Below are 18056 nucleotides of genomic sequence, written 5' to 3'. Positions count from 1 at the left end.
GTGTGTGTGTGTGTGTGTGTGTGTGTGTGTGTGTGTGTGTGTGTGTGTGTGTGTGTGTGTGTGTGTGTGTGTGTGTGCCTATGATTCAAAAAAGTATATGATCAAGTTATAGTAGCAAGCTTTCCAAGAACATTAACAACCATCTAAAAACAGCCTTCTTCACTTTGGGGGAACAGAATAGACATTGCATTGCACACCATTAGCCCCTCACCTGAGAACAGAGACTGGATGCAGCAGCATGTAGCTATTACATCACAGAATAACACAATGTTGCATAAGTATCTGATGTCACATAAGTAATGACATCAGTGCATGTGCAGCCTTGTCACTCTTGGGAGAAAAATACATATGGTTTTAACAACGGTATGATTTGCCTCCATTTCCTTCCCTGTACCAGATCGTACTATTGCCTGGTCCCTACCCAACTGACCTTAAAACAGCCAAACCCTGACATCACATGCTAGGAGATGGCACTTTATACAATGGATTATCAGGACAACACTAGCTGCATGATACAAGTAACAAAAATATGGAAAAAGTAGAACTTATCTGATAAGAACGTCTTCTGTAAGTAATACACATCACTCTGTAATGAAAACCCATTGTTAGACAACACATTTCTTGCCTCTAAGGTATCCAAGCCATCGGTTGAATGCAGGGAAAATACCTCCAGCACTTCACTGTTAGTTAACAAATATATTTAAGCCACGCTCAAGACAAACAAACAGCAATCAACTGAAGGCAAATGCCTTCTTCGTTATTTAGTCAGTTAGTTAATTATATAATTTCTTTACCGGGATAGTCTGATTTGGCAGAAAGCTACTCTTTTTCAGAGGAGGCCAAGGGAGAAAAGCTTCTTAAGAATATTTGCTCACCAACAATGCTAGCATTTTTTTTGACTTTTTGCCTTGCATTTCTATGCACCAATATCTAAGAGACTGTGCAATGTGTTTGTTTGGATATTTGTTTGTAAGAAACCCATCATGAGAGAAACTCAGGTTGTTGCCATGTCCTTACTTTAATGGCACTGGTAATCTTAGAGTTGCAGTATACTATGGATATGAGATATTTTTTTATTTATTTAAGATTTAGCCAGTTTCTGTGTTAACCAGTGTTATGCCTATTGCATGATCTACATCCAGTTTTCTTTTGTGAAGTGGTCCTTGTATCCCTCCTGGGTGCATTTCCCTCAAAGCTCATGCAAAGTGCTGTAGTATCTGTAATTAATTCCGCCCACAATATTTAAAATAATGACCTTTGGTACAGATGCACACATATCATGACACAACTCCCAAGCTGTACTGCACACTGTGTATGCTTTTAACATAACTGATTTACTAAAGCATATTGTATTTTACTTTTCCATCTTCATTGTGAATATAAAGTCCGAAAGCATAAACTTACTAGAATTAACTGTAAGTCTTTGCTCACTCATGGACAAAGAATTCTATTTTAATGGTAATTGCCGAATCTAACCGTTGCAGTACCTTCATTTTTCACACGTGCAGTGTTAAGGTATCTTTTTCCCTATACAGGTGTACAATGTACCGAGAAATATGTGGTTCAGAATGGAGACCCGAATGGTGAAGAATGTCTGTGCACCTGCTGTTGTAATTGGAGACAGAATTATCATCGTTGGAGGTAAAGTATGTTTTCTGGATATTGATTTGCTTCTTTTACTCATTAAAATCATAACAAAAATAAAAATATGCATCTGTAGGGAGGCTATATCAGTATTATTTTACAGAGATGACATGTCCTAAGCTTTTTTTTTTTCAAAAGGGTTAATGACTTGCTTGCAAACTATAGAAACAATCAACATTTTTTCCCCAGTTAAATATATAGGCTGTTTAGTCTCTGAATATTTTCAGTTCACTAGTGCTGAATATTATGGCATTAATCCTCCAAATAGCTCATAAAATATAAGTGTATGTCACATCTTTTTCAAGTTAGATAAACCTACATTGGATTATATTTATATACTTTATGTGCGTGTGCATGTGTGTGTGTGTGTGTGTGTGTTTGTGTTTTTGTGTGCGTAGATTACTTATGTTTTTGGTGCTGGCAGAAGACAGTGTGAATATATCCCATTCATTTGAATGGTCATGGAATCTTTACACTTTATTACTGAAATCTCAAATGACAATGTGGATGTTTTCTTGCTACAAAAAATAGAATTTCAACATAAACTCTACCAGAAGGTCTTGTTTCATTTTTGGGTGGTTCTACTGATACTTTTCTTTTAAACAATTATAAGGCCATTCTAAGAAACTTATGTCTGTTATATGGGACCAAAAACTTTTAAAGCTTATCAACAAAGGGGGAAGGTCCCTCATGGTTTATATCTTCTTACTAAACCAAATGGAGATAATGCTGATGAGTCACTTATTTCTACTTGGAAAAATATCCAGCATACAGCATCTTTATTATTTGTCTGTGCTCTAGCTGAATTTTATGATAGACAAATAAATGTTTTACACGGGGAGGTAAATAAAGTATTGGAATGAGATAAAGAATTTGTCACTAACCCTTTGTTTGATGACAAATTACAAGAATATAAAAACAATTTATCCGCATTGGATAAGGACTTATCCAGCAAAAAGCTTAAACATTTAAAAGAGATGTCATGGACTATGAACTTAAGTGACAGTTTAGGTGGTGTAAATATAAGCCAAATGCTGTCTGGTTCTCTGAAGCTAAGCAACTGCTACAAAGGAGACCAAATAAAATATGCAAAAGGCAACCATGGGGGAATGCCTGCTCCATTCTTCTCTTCTTTGATTCGTCTGATAACATTTTGTACACTGATGAGACATCTTCAGCCAATGAAACTGATACAGAGATGGCTGGTAAACCAAGCTCCAAAAAGCTAGTGGGGTATTTCTTCATCTTTTTCTCTCACACTAAATCCCACAAATGGCAGGGAGTACACAATTGACAGCCAAAAGACATCTTCAATCTTTTTTGGGAGATGATGGCTCAACAAAAATAAACGCAGACTGTGACTTAATTATTAACATTTCTAAATGTTCACTGAGTGTGGGAAGCACAAGGTGTTGCATAAAGGTTTGAATTTCATATCTGCAGCTAGTACATCAGAATTTGATTTTGTTATCTCACTCAAGCCTGTAACCCCTTTTGTGTTTTCTTCCATTCACACCCATACCTCTTTATGGAGTCCAAAACTGTTTTAGGTCTGGCTTCTTTTATTAAATCACTTACCAGCTAATAATATCCAGCAATGAGTTTCTAATAAAATGGCAGCAAGATTGTTACTCTATGATGTCCTGCAATTGAGAAATTAATCTTTGTTTGCCACTATTCTTATTTTCACATTTATGTTCATATTTTCCTAACTGAGGATTCTACATGTCATTGAGATATGTGATGTATGTAAAGCACCAATGTGGGGGACAGGACAATTCACTGTCAGTGCTGGTTTATATCATACTATACTGGAAATATTGCTAATTGTTTGCTAGTAGTCATTTCTGTATGTGCTTAATACTTCAAAAAACAAGTGACAGATAAACTGCTGCATGACAATACATGAAACCTTAAATGTTATTGAAGAAAACTTTCTTTGATATTTGTACTGCAAGTTGCACATCTAGTGAGATATCCATTATTATTGTTTTTGCTAATTATACAATTAAGCATATGTTTTCATATTTCTGTAAATATCTCAATAAGCATACAGTTATAGAAGAATTTCTTGTTGTCATGTGAATATTTATGTCTGGTTAAACAAAAATGTTCCAACAATATATATCTAGGTTGCACAGTTTTCAAGATATGAACACTTGTTTGTGAAAGTTCAGAAAACATATTTATTTAGTTTAATTTAGTTTATATTTGTTAATTATTAATTAAATATAATTTGGAATTTCTGTGCATTATAATATATTACATTATTTATGGAAACGATTATGAATGCACTGTTATTATTGCAAAGAATATGTCTTACTGATAACATTGTTATTTGTAGGTTTAATAGTTTTTATTGTTCACAAAATATTTACATTTGTTTATGTTCTGCCTTTTAAGTGCATTTTTTCAGAAAATGCTCTGGAATGCAAGATGTGTGACATTCCACACCCACTGTTGTTAATGAGTTTTTTGTATAAAGTTAAACTTGCAGGCTTATTTTTCTAACAAGCCAGAAACTAAGTGTGATGATGGGTTTAATTTTTTAAGTCAAATTTTCAACCACCTTCCCACAAGAGAGTGTCTGTTTTTGAAAATTTGGCTTAGTAGGGGTTACACAGTTCAATATTATATAAGAGAAGAAGGGATAATCTCACAGTAGAGGAACATGCAGGCTTAAAATCTTTTTGGAACAATACTGATTTAATTCTTTCGTGCAGACAAAGGGGGCAGTACTGTCTTATGGGGCTGAGATAAATATCATACTGAGGCTATGAAACAACTAGCAGATGGACGTTACTATCAGAAAATAGTTTTAGATTCTACCTCTCATTTTAAGAGGGACATAGCTTTTTGACAAGGCTTAGGAAGAAGGAATTATTTCTAATAGGGCGAAGCTGGAACATGCAATGAATTATCCCAGAAGACAGTACTTTTATCTTTTGCATAAAATTCACAAAAATGCTACTAAATATCTAGGAAGACTAGTTGTTGCACGCAATGGTTTGCTTACTACTGTGGGTAAGATCCAGGTTACAAGATACCACTCAGTTTCTTTTTTTTTTACTCAAATGATTTTTTATTTTGATGAAATAACACCATAATTTAATACATTCATAACATTCAATAACTATTGAGTATTTACATTCAGCCTGACAAAAAGGATTCAGATAAAAACATTTGTAGCTAAATAACAAGTTAATATATAAACTATGGTAGTTAGGAAGAGTTTGGTTCCATCTGTAGGGTATCAATCAAATTCAAAACTTTTTTCCACGGACTATTAACTAATGGCTTAGGAAAAGTTCTTAACTCTTTAGTTCTTTTCTCCATTAGTATGCATTTCTTCAGTGATGATAGGAATTCCTTCATTGTGGGTGTTACACTAGAGTTCCATCTTCTAGTTATACATTTTCTGTCTATTGCTAAGATTGTCCACAAAAATACAGGTCAACTTTCTTCATATTATTACTATTAACAACATTCAATAAAATTAAAGACTTTGTCAAAATAAATATATCAGTATAGATAGCTTGAATAAATTTGTTAATCTCATTCCAATATGGTTTAATATTAGTACAGTCATAAAAGAATATGAGACCACTCAGCATTAGTAGACAGATGAAATCTCCAACACAACTTGCTGTTTGAAGGGCTCATTTTTGAAAGTTTCTCAGGTATCAAAAAGGATCTGTGTAGAAATTTCCAATGAAAAATCATCCAGAATTGTGAGTAAGAAGTTAGCTTAACTGAAAATAAAATGTTTGTTTTATCTTCCATTGATAATGATACTTGAAACCCTTTAGTTAGATATTGGCAGTAAGAATCTTTGGGAGCTGTCTTATAGACAATTAAAGTGTTATATAGATATGATATGATATATATAGATATGATAATTCATTCTTAACATTGGTATTATTATATAGAATTCCAAAAATCCAGTTTATAATTTTTGGTACGGTTTTGAAGGATGAGTTTATGTATTATTCTACACAGATCCTTAGTGTATGCTGTGACACACTGAAGAACCAACCAGTCATTAGGGGATAGTCCAGAAGTTGACAATATACTTTGTGTGTTCAAAGCTTGTTGGCTTTCAATACATTGCAACCAACAAAATAGGTTATTTTCCCATAAACTGAAAATCTCTCTATGTGTTTTATCAGGGAAATCCCTTGTAATAGTAAATGGTATTACAAATCTATGCCACAGTTTTATATTTACATTTGTGTTAATGAATTTTCTAAACACATCAAAAATATTGTTTATTAGTGTTAGTTAAGTTAATCTTGTTGTACTATGCTGTAAATTTAAACTTAAATAGTGCCATATCTTGTTATCTTTGTCAGTTACCAAAGCATTCTGTCAAAGGAAAAAACTTCAAAGACCAGTTCACGTTAGGTTCAAGCAAGGCACCCTTTATTACTTGCAGCAAGGAGACAAAGCATGTATGCACATGGTTTGTCTAAATGATTAATGACTAGTAGGTTATACTTCCTGTCACATAGAAAATGTTACATTCTATTGCTGATGTAGTTAGACACAGCTTTCTGTATGTTCTACAGAAAATATTGTTAGACTTATTGCTGACCAAGTTAAAATATCTGTCATTCTGCAAAAACATTTTGAGAAAAACAACCTGTCCTTGGGTTTATGTCAGTCCATTTCAGCATTTCAGTTCTTCTATTGTACTGTTCTAATACATGTGTTACATTTTACCTAGATTCAAGGTACATTTCTAGCTTTAGTACAAGTAATGCTGACTACGGTTTAAACTTTCAAGCATCTATTGTTTTCTTTATCAATAGCTTCTAGCAGCTGCATGTTTTCTTATGGCATAAGCAGAAATCAATATCCCTTTGTTAATTTTCATGACATTAGCAGAAATGAATTACTTCTTGTTATTTGCTGACATTAGCAGAAAATAGAATGCTTCTTGTTAAGTTTCTAATGGCTGTGCAGATTCATGCAGTGTGAACAGAATAAATGTATTAACCCTTTTAAATCTCGAATGCACTAAATGCACTAAGCATGCATATTACTATTACATATTTTTCTAACATTTTCCCCTTTTAATACTTTTATTCTACTTTCAAGATAAGCATAAACAGTTTTTCTTCCCCTAACCTCTTCCTACTCAGGATTTGCAATTAAGAGAGTCATTCAGTTTAAACTTATGAAAGCCTTTTTAGATTTTTAACAATTCTTCAAGTTCAGCACCTTGGTATAAGGTTTCTGAAACTGACATATCTATAAAGTCTTTAATCAGTCTTTTCATGCAGGGAATGCAGTAGCACACACATACCACCAGTAGGATCATTCCTACACAGATGGCAATCAGGATGTTCATCAGGATACTGCCCCACCCCCCAAACAATCTCTGGAAAAAGTCCATCAATGGATTTGGTCCTGGTTTGGTCATGGCTGACACCTGCTGAATTACCTCAAGATGATTGTCTATCTCGTGTTTATGGTCAGGAATATACGAACAGCACTCCTCCTGGATTAAAGCACACGTACCTCCTCTCGCCGCTAGGGTGAAGTCGACAGCCATGCAGTTTTGAAGCACTACAGTTCTCATGGCAGTCAGTTCATCAGTCACCAATTTTAGGACAGAAAAGGTTTCATTGCTCATTATTTCGAGAAGTTTAGACAATTTTCTCAGTTCCCAGATTGATTTTGTAGATCCATATGCTGGCAGTACACTTGCCACGAGATAACAGTATCACTCAAGTCCATATGTGACAGTCCATTTCTCCCTAAGCCCACAGCATGATGATTTTTCCAGCCCGCATTAATTTGCTCCACTGGATTGACAGGCTTCTTGATTTCTCGTCGAACATTCCGAATTTTCCCTTGAGGTAAAACTGCTGTGTGTTGTATGGCCGGAACCAGGTACTCCAAATAACAACTGCTGGACCAATTCTCAGGTAACCACTTGTATGCTTTCCTACCACATACAGTTTTCTACTTTGGTAGCAACTTTACTATGTCCTGGCTCTGGATGAAACATTTTTTTGTCTATCATAGACAGTTGTCTATAAAGGTCAGCATTATGTTTTACTTCATCAGTTGTCCTATGCATCAGTTCAACAAATGAATCATTGCTCATGTTGCAATAGGATCCTGTGTTATCAGTCTTATTGTAGCATCTATAAGGAACAGTCACATTGCAATTGCTCCAACCCACCTGAACTGTATCATTTTTGTAAAAACACACAGTCCTCTTCTGTCGAACAGACAAGTGCAATGCTACTTTATCTTGTGATGTGACATCTGGTGTATCATAGACTAAGTTTTCCCAGGTCTTGTTGGCTCCTAGGGGGGACTGAAGTTAACAATAACCCCCGTATGCTGTTGGCAAAGCTGTGTAAATCCAGCAATTCGAAACATTGAAGGTCTCAGCATACACATATTTGATTGCCTGGTAAGTGTTGAAGTTTGGGTGCCACTCTGCGTACAACTCTGCACGCTTGTTCAGTCCGGTTTGTGTGGCTGTGAAAAGAAATGGCCACAACAAAAAGATTATTGTCACTAGTACAGTCAACAGGATGGTTATGCAATACTTCCGAGGAAACGGTTGTTCTGCATTCCTGTTTTTTCCGACTCTTCCGAATAGGTACATTTGGATCTTACTGGATTCTGTCATCTTTATTTCAGACATGTGTTCTTACTCTCTGCCCTAATAGGACATAGGACCTTCAGCACCGATGGTTTCTTCACTGGGGTTGAGACGGATCAGTCCTATTGATCTGACCCCCCCTTTGTAGCCAGACTTTGTGCTGAGGGCCCCGATGGAGAGGTAAGATTTTTGTCCAGTTCTTAACTAGTTTGCAGTGTGTCAGGTGGATCCACGAAGTTCACTCTGCTATCTTGACTGCAGTGGGTGTCGAAAGAAGCACCTGGTAGGGACCTTCCCACCTTGGCGATAACCAATTCTTCTTCTTGACAACTTTTATCCACACCAAGTCCCAGGGTGTCACTGCCACTTCTGATGTCTCGGTTTGCTTTCTATCTGAAACAGAATTTGACTGCAACAGATGTTTAGAATTCATGGCTTTCTACATATATTCAGCTAGTGTAAAATCAGCTTCCTTGTCTGATGACATGAGAAGTTTCCACTGGGGTGGAAAGTAAGCCCTTCCAAATAACTTTTCAAAAGGAGTCAATCATTTTGCTGTAGGGACAGTTCTCATGCTCAACAGTGCCAGGGGTAAACAGTATATCCAGTTTTTCCCTGTCTCAGCTATCAATTTTCTCAATTTTTTTTAAATATACCATTATGGCTTTCAACTAGCCCTGCAGATTGTGGATGGTATGCACAATGATTTTTTAAAAAAATACCAAAATGCTTACTTAACTGCTGTATGGTTTGGTTTACAAAGTGTGTACCATTGTCACTGTAGATCCTTTCTGGAATGCCAAATCTAGGGATGATTTCTTTGACAAGTACTTTTGCCACCAAGGCTGCATCTGGATTTTTGGTTGGAAAGGCTTCCACCCATCTGGAAAACATATCTACAATGACAAGACAATACTTCTTATTTTCACATTTGTTCAATTCTATGAAATCCATACAGATAGTGTGAAACGGATATGGTGGTGTAGGGAAACTCCCTTGCTTGGGCTTTAACGCCCCTTGTGCATGATGTTTTTTACAAATCTGACACGTCAAACAAATTTTATTTAGAGTAGTTTGTAAATCCGTACATTGTGAACACCTGGTTCACCAGCTGTACCATCCCCCCTGTTGAGACATGGCACTGCCCATGGCTCAACAAAGCTGCATATCTAAACAAATTAGATGGTAGTATCGGTTTCCCTTCTCTAGAGATGTACAGCCCCTTTTCGAGAATTGCTCCTCGTTTTACCCATCGTTGTTTTTCAGCTTGCGTAGTGAGTGTCTGCATTGTTTTTAATGTTTCTAAGTCTAAAATCTCAGAGGGTTGTAGTTCCTCATTTAAAAGAAATACTTCTGTAGCTGCTTGTTTTGCAGCTGTATCAGCTCTTGCATTACCTTTTCAAATCCTATCTTGTTGCTTGGTGTGAGCTGTGCATTTACAAATGGCTACTTTCTGAGGTAACTGAATAGATTCTAAAAGATCTAAAATAAACTGTGCATGATTGATAGGTTTGCCAGTAGATGTTATCATTCCCCGGTTTTAATACTGTTGCGCAAAAACATGTACAGTAGAAAAAGCGTACTGGCTGTCAGTAAAAATGTTTACACATTTACCCTTTGCTAAGGTACATGCCCATGTCAAACCAATCAATTCTGCTGCCTGTGCAGATAAGTTGTGTGGTAAAGGTTTTGCTTCTATAATTTCAGTATCAGAAACTACTGCATAGCCTACTAGGTTCTGTCCTGCAGGACCCCTTTTGCATGAGCCATCCACGTAGTATGTCACCTCGGCAGCATCCAAGGGGACATCCATGAGATCTTTTCTAGGTAGTGTCTTTTGCTCAATTACCTGCAGGCAGCGGTGTGGTGTGTGGTGTGGTGTGCCGTCTGCAGGGGTCGGGAGCAGAGTAGAAGGGTTAAAAGTTGTGCATCGTTCAATTGTCATATGAGGTTGGCTCAACAATATAGTCATACAGGAAAGATGCCTAGCAGGGGAAAGATATGCCACCTTTTCTTGTAGTAAAATAATTGTGACTGCATGAGGCACTCTCAAAGTGAGAGAGTGGAATAAGACTACTGAGGCCGAAGCCTGTACTGCCATTGCAGCTGCAACTACTGCTTGTACACAGTGGGGTAAGGATTGTGCCACTGGGTCTAGTTGTGATGAATAGTAAGCAATGGGGCGTTGCTTATCCCCATGCTGTTGTGTCAGTACTGATGTCATGTAAAACTGCTTACAGTCTACAGTTTGGAAAAAACGTTTATGGTAGTTTGGTATTCCCAGAACAAATGAGGATGCTATTAACTGCTTCAGTTTGCAGAAAGCAGATTCTGCCTCTGGTGTCCATTGTAATAAATCTTGTGCTGCCATAGGCTTTTTATATATAAGGTCAGTTAGTGGTGCAGATTCCAAAGCATAGTTTGGAATCCAGCTCCGGCAAAAATTAGTTGTACCCAGGAAGGACATAATTTCCTTCTTGGTAGTGGGTTTTGGTGCTTGCAAAATTGATACCTTTCTGTCCTCATCTAGTGTTCTGCCTTCCTTGGATATTACATATCCTAGGTATTTGACTTGTTTTTTCCAAAGTTGCAGTTTACTTTTATTTACCTTATGTCCTTCAGCGGCTAAGAATTGTAGAAGTGCAATGGTATCTTCTCGACAATCCTGCTGGGTGGGGGCTGCCAGCAAGATGTCATCAACATAAAGTAAAATCTGACTGCCTCTTGGTGGGGTGAATCCCGCCAAGTTGCTTGCCATTTCTTGTGAGAATATTGTTGGACTTTCACAATATCTCTGTGGTAGTCGCGTATATGCATACCTTTTTCCCTGAAATGTGAATGCAAACCAATACTGGCTGCCAGAGTGTATCGGTATCTAAAAGAACGCATTGCTGATGTCTACCACAGAAAAATACTTCTGTTGAGGTTTTAAATCAGTCAACAGGGTGTGTGGGTCTGGCACTGTGGGTGCCCTTGGTATTACTGCATCATTTACAGCTTGTAAATCTTGGACCATACGCCATTCTCCATTTGCTTTTTTGACTGAAAACAAGGGTGTGTTACATGGTGAATCGGGAGATTCTACTAGTATCCCTCCTTTAAGTAAGGCTGCTATAATAGGCTTTATCCCTGCCTCTGCATCTTTTCTTAAGGGATAATGTCTTTTTTGTGGTCTGAATGCTGACTTTGATGAGATAGTAACTGGTCCTGCTGTACGAATATGTCCTACATCTGACTTTCCTGTTGACCAGAGAGTCTCTGGTATATTTTGTAAGGCATTTTCTTCCTCCCTTAACAGGAGTGTATATCAGCTGTCCTCACCAGACTATAAGTGCACAGCTGGGTTTGTCTGAGTTATCCAGTTCAACTTTTGTATTTGTATTCCCTGTTCTGACAGTTCTAGCTCCGTCTGTTTCTCCCATCTTGTGACTTTTTCTCCTAGGTCTGCCCATTCTATATTTCTGTTTTTGGTTAAGCTAACATGTGGTAATCGATTAGATTTATAAAGTGCAAAGAACTCCTGGGGCAATGAACAGCTGGCTACACTGTTCCCTTCTATACCAGTACAGGTTACGCAATATCAATCTATTTGCATGATTCTTAAACAATTCTTGCTCATATTCCTTATCAGGTCCTGGTGTATTACAATAATACAGGGTACAGTGCAACAGTTGTTGCTTATCAATGTCAAGGGAGGGGACCTTGCTGATGGCTACATTCATTAACTCTTTGGTTACAGTCCCTGGACTAGTCATAACCAAGTCCTGGCTGTACCAATAAAACATTTCACCCTCTGATTGCACTGCAAAGGTATCAATTTGTCACTGTGCTTCCATACCCTGCATAGTTGGGACTACTGCTATACCAAATAGCTGCATGAGGTCTCTGCCCAAGAGGTTTACTGGGCATTTTGCAGAAACAACAATTTTGCTTTTTTGTGTCAATTCTGAAACTGGATCAGTTATTGCAATGTCACGGGAGAGTGGCTCCCAATACAGCTGTCCATTAGATGCTTTAACCAGTATGTAATCAGGTGTCTCTGTGTTTTTTGGTAGTTTGGAGGGATGTATCAGGGTTCATGATGCCCCTGAGTCACACAAGAATGTGACTTCTCTCCCTTCTACCAAGAGTGTAACTTCTGGTTTTGTGTCTGCTAAATAGAGCTCCAAGCTCAATAAAGCTAGGTCTAATATTTCATCTTCTTCATTGTCACTAACTTCCTGCACTTCCTCTAATACCGCTATCACATTCTCATTTATCCCATCTTTGCTAGCCCCTTCTAGTGATTCCTGTCTACCATATAGTCAGTCCTCACCCTCCTTGTCTTCCGTTGTTGCCTTCTTGTTTTTCTTGCAATCCCTTGCCAAATGTCCCTTTTTACCGCATTTAAAACATTCTCCCCTTTTCTTTCGCCCTTCAAAGTCCTCTGATCGTTGATCAGATTGTTTGTTTTCCTGTGCATTTTTCTTGCCCTTTTTCCCGGACTGTACTACATAAACTTCTGCTCCATCTTCTACAGAAAATATTTGAGCTTTCTTTTTCTTTTTGCTATTAAAATGCCTTTCAGCATGCCTAGCATATTCAAGTAATGATTGTAACCTGCTTGTACGATGATCTACCATGTGTTTTGTAATAAAACTGCTTATACGTGTAATACTGCCCTTTAAAAATGCATTCTTTAACTGCTGTTCATATGGGAAATCTTGTGTTTGTTCTTCAGGAACCTGCATTCCACAGTGGTTATTAAAACACTCTAATAGTCTGGCATAATACCGGTCAATAGTTTCACCTTCTTGTTGGATGCATTGATTAATGCAAGTCCAGTCTGCCCTAGGTTTCCATTTTTCAAAGATGCGGTCTGTAAGACCTTTTCCTCTGGTGTCTAATTCTGCGCTGCTATGTGGGAGGGGTCTTTGTGCAGCGTCACGGGGATTCCAGTTCCCACTAATCATATGCCAATCTGGCCCAACAATTTGTCTAACTACCTTTTCTACCTCTTCTCCGTTCAAGTTATAACTCAGCCTCATTCCTTGTAAGTCTTCAGAGAATTTTCTAAAATTAACCTTTGGATGGGGAATTCCCTCAGTGGCTTTCCGGATGTCTTCCGGAGTCCAAGGTCTATACACTAAAATAGTTGGGTCCTGACTGTCTTGACCTGCCTGAGGGATGGGTACTTCTATAAGTGGACATATTTCTTCTCCTTCACTTATAGATCATGAATTCTTAACCATTTGCCATAACTCGATGTCTTCATTTGAGTTACTTGCCTTTGTTCGAGACCTGGTCTCAATGGGATCTCTAATAAACGGGTTTATTTTCATAATGCCTCTATCTTCAGTGACAACAGGATATCATCGGGGTGGACTAACCTGTTCACTTGCTTCATATTCCGGTAAGGGAGGCGAAGGTGCTGATACTATTACTAAGTTATTATCCTCCTTATCTAAAAACATTGCTTTTGAATTCTTGTTCTTTTGTTCCCTACGGTTTACTTCCTCAATCCACCTGTGTGCCTGAGGAATTCCTAATTTATGTTGCTTTTTTACCCGACCTTTGGAATCAGTTTTGAGCTGTTTGATAAGTTTGATAAGCGAGGATTTTTTCTAATTTTCTGTCGAATTCATACTTATTAACCCATTTTGAATAATATTTAATATTGTCTGCATGCTGCGACTGCATGTATTTTGCATCTTCTGTTAACGGTGGATTTTGGGGTCTTTTTGAGCAATTATTACCCATTTTGTTCTACCCTTTGATTGTTACGTAACTTCTCTTATTTTTAATGTGGTACCATGGATTTTGTTATAGTCTCTTCAGAATGACTGCCTACTTATTCTGTTTCTCCTGATCTATGACAAGACAGTAATCTTTTTTGTCCCTGACTTGTAAGAAAAATACAGTCTAACAAAAACAATACACATCTAGTACCTGATCTAAAAGAGAAAACAGAAAGAAGTAGATTCACCTTACCTGAGCCCACGTGATTGATCACCAATTTGCGGAGACCCATCCTTCAATCGCAGATCAGAAAGTGGCTGGCCTCTTTCAAACGACAATTCAGTCGGAGGGCTTTTCAGATAAGAAGAACCGATTTGGTTTCTTCCCCATACAGTTTCAACCACCTGGCCCGTCTGATCCGAGGTGAAAAGAGGGTTCCGGTCCGAAGGACCAATCTGTCAAAGGAAAAAACTTCAAAGACCATTTCACGTTAGGTTCAAGCAAGGCACCCTTTATTACTTACAGCAAGGAGACAAAGCATGTATGCACAGGGTTTGTCTAAATGATTAATGACTAGTAGGTTATACTTATACAGTTCTCTTCCTGTCAAATAGAAAATGTTACATTCTATTGCTGACGTAGTTAGACACAGCTTTCTGTATGTTCTATAGAAAATATTGTTAGACTTATTGCTGACCAAGTTAAAATATCTGTCATTCTGCAAAAACATTTTGAGAAAAACAACCTGGCCTTGGGTTTATGTCAGTCCATTTCAGCATTTCAGTTCTTCTATTGTACTGCTCTAATACATGTGTTACATTTTACCTAGATTCAAGGTACATTTCTAGCTTTAGTACAAGTAATGCTGACTACGGTTTAAACTTTCAAGCATCTATTGTTTTCTTTATCAATAGCTTCTAGCAGCTGCATGTTTTCTTATGGCATAAGCAGAAATCAATATCCCTTTGTTAATTTTCATGACATTAGCAGAAATGAATTACTTCTTGTTATTTGCTGACATTAGCAGAAAATAGAATGCCTCTTGTTAAGTTTCTAATGGCTGTGCAGATTCATGCAGTGTGAACAGAATAAATGTATTAACCCTTTTAAATCTCGAATGCACTAAATGCACTAAGCATGAATATTACTATTACATATTTTTCTAACACATTCTTTGATAAACAATTTTCATTCATTAGTATAACGGAATGTAATTGTTTCCAATTGGAAGAGTATCTAAGATTTATCCAATTCATCACTATTTTAATTATAAATGCCTTTATATAAGTTTCAATCTCTGGGAATTTTAACCCCCCTTGTTCCCATTTTCTGATATGATGAGAATATGCCACTCTGTTTCTTTTGGGGTTACATAGGAATTTCATCAGAGTTGAAGTGATTTCTTTAAGAAGTTTCTTTCCTGATGGAAGTAGGCTTGTACTATATATAATATTTTAGGTAACAAAACCATTTTTATCAGTTGTAACCTATCATCAAATATTATAAACAAATTATTCCATTTGCTTATTAATGTCTTGATTAAGTCTATGGCTTTAGCATAGTTAAGTTGTAAGGTTTCCTCTATATTCTTGCCTAGGACTATGCATAAATAGTCTAGAGTTGAAACTTTGCTTCCAGTAATATGATTAACTGGAACATGTATGTTCTTTTTTTATTTAATAATAAATATTTTGATTTAGATTTGTTGAAGGAGAGTCCTGTGATTTTTTTGGAAATTTGTTGTTACTATATCCACTTCACCTAACACTTCCTTAGAGTTGGGTAAGGTAAGTAAGACATCATCAGCAAACATCATTATTTTAGAAATATATTGGTCGTATATAGTTATACCTCTTATCTTTGGGTTATTAAGTATTAAAATGGCAAGTATTTCTATGGCCAGAGCAAATAGGATAGGGGACATGGGACATCCTTGTCTAGTACCGCTAGTGATTTGGATTGCTTTGGAAGTAAAGGGACCTAATTTGACATATGCTAGATTATTTTCATAGATTTTCTTTATCATTGTTATAAAAATGGGGGAAAATCAAATAACTGTAAGACTTTAAATAAATAACCCCAATTTAAGGAGTCAAATGCCTTTTGAATATCTAGACCTATTATCAATGCTTCATGGTTTCCTCTATTGAGGTAATCTATCAGAGTTAATACTCTTTTAATATTATCCTGTTTATGCCTGTTATGTATGAAACCTGTTTGGTCTTCATTAATTATTTTAGATATGGGTATTTTCAATCTATTGACCATAATTGACATAAATAGTTTATAATCATTATTCAACAAAGAAATTGATCTATGTGAGTTGCAATGATTAGCGTCCTTATTCTTTTTTAATATAGGGGAAATTAGATAATATCTCCAAGAAGGAGGAATATTTGCTAATGTTTGAACTTCAAGAAATGTTTTATGTAGGAGAAAGATTATAGAAGAATTGAACAATCTACAAATTTCTATAATTAAGCCATCTATTCCAGGTGCTTTATTAGACTTACTTTCTTTAATCCCATCTATAATTTCTTTTTGAGAAATAGGTTTTTGTAGATCTAACTTAAGTTCCTCACAAATTCTTATGTTGGGAACTATATTCTCTAACTTCTCACATTCATTTGTACTTATTTTATCTTTATGATGCTTTGCATAATAATAATAATTGAAAGCCTCCAGAATGTCCCCTATGTCCGAGACTTTTTTCCTTTTCCCTTCATGAAAGATACTATCAATGTTATTAATTTTTGATTGTATCTTAACTTTCATAGATAGGTTATGAAGATGCTTAGGAGAGGTAGCATAAGAATTTAATTTCAGTTTTTCCATAGCTAAATTAGTTTTATGGGATAATATTTCATAGTATTTCTTATTTGCTTCTTCTATTTTCCTCTTATTATATTTAGCAATTAGGTTTTTATTATATTTAAGAGATAATATTTGATTTTGGAGATGATGTTATTCTTAGTCCAATTCTTTAATTTTATTTTTGTACCAGCTAATGGTTTTACCATATAGATAGGCCTTAAGAGAATTCCAAACCATAATTGTGTTTGCTTCAGGTTTATAATTAATCTGTAAGAAATGATGAAGTTCAGAAGTTATCCAAGATTTAAAATCTTTATTTTTTGTGATATATGAAGGAATCCTTAAAGTAATAACTAATTGATTAAATTCCAAGTGTGTTGTTAACAACAGGGAATTATGATCTGAAAAGGGACAAGGTTGTTTTTAAAAAAAATATGATTTTAGAGAAAAGATCTTGTGAGATATAAAATTTATCTATTCTAGTTTGGGTACCATGTCTATAGTCCTGGTATGAGAATAGTAAAGAATTTGGTCCCAAAGCATTAAAGGTATCTTTTAATTGAAAAATTTCTGTCCATTTTTTAACTGTTTGGCTGAGGACGATAATCTAGGAGATTTCCTATTGGTAGTTTCTGTAATATCTGTGATACAATTGAAATCACCTCCTAGTATAATATTACCTTTAGAAGCAGTTATAATAAAATCTAAGTGTTTCTTAGCTAGTCCAACCCCCATACCCAGGAACCAGTATAAATTAACCAGGGTCCAAATTCTATTATTAAACTTAAGTATAACTAAGGCCATGAGTCCATCATTATCTACATGTTTGTAAATGATTTGGAGATTTAAAAAAGTCTTTTTCCATAGAATTGTTACTCCTCTGGTCTTATTTTTATAAGAAGATTGAGCAAGTATTGTGTATTCCTTAGGGTCCCACATAAATGTGTCATGTATTTTAAAGTGTGTCTCTTGGAGAAAAACTACTTGAGCCTTGTTTAGTTTAAGATACCTTAGTAGGTTGGCTCACTTATATGGGTTGTTTAAGCCATTAGTATTTAAAGATATCAAAGTTAAATCCATATCAGAATTCTTTAAAGATAGCAAATAATAAAGGAACTTGTATTAATGGAATCCTGTATACATAATACTCTTCCTGAATAGAGAATAAAATATCAATTGTTGTATTTCTATTTATCTCAATCCAAATAACTTTCCCCATGAAAGATCAAAGTAAAACAATTGTGTCAGGCATTTC

General features: G+C 36.0%; 1 protein-coding gene across 1 annotated transcript in view; it reads left to right on the top strand.

The window, feature by feature from the left end:
* KLHL38 (kelch like family member 38) overlaps window positions 1-18056 on the top strand; it is a 214526-nt gene that overhangs the window by 99569 nt on the left and 96901 nt on the right. The window contains exon 3 of the mRNA XM_044066588.1: window positions 1536-1641. Coding sequence (XP_043922523.1) covers window positions 1536-1641 — 106 coding nt within the window. The remainder of the gene's footprint in view (window positions 1-1535; window positions 1642-18056) is intronic.

Source organism: Protopterus annectens, chromosome 3.part1 (genome assembly GCF_019279795.1).
Source record: "Protopterus annectens isolate FY-2018-M chromosome 3.part1, PAN1.0, whole genome shotgun sequence".
Classification (NCBI taxonomy): domain Eukaryota; kingdom Metazoa; phylum Chordata; order Ceratodontiformes; family Protopteridae; genus Protopterus; species Protopterus annectens.
This window is presented reverse-complemented; position numbering and strand designations above follow the sequence as displayed.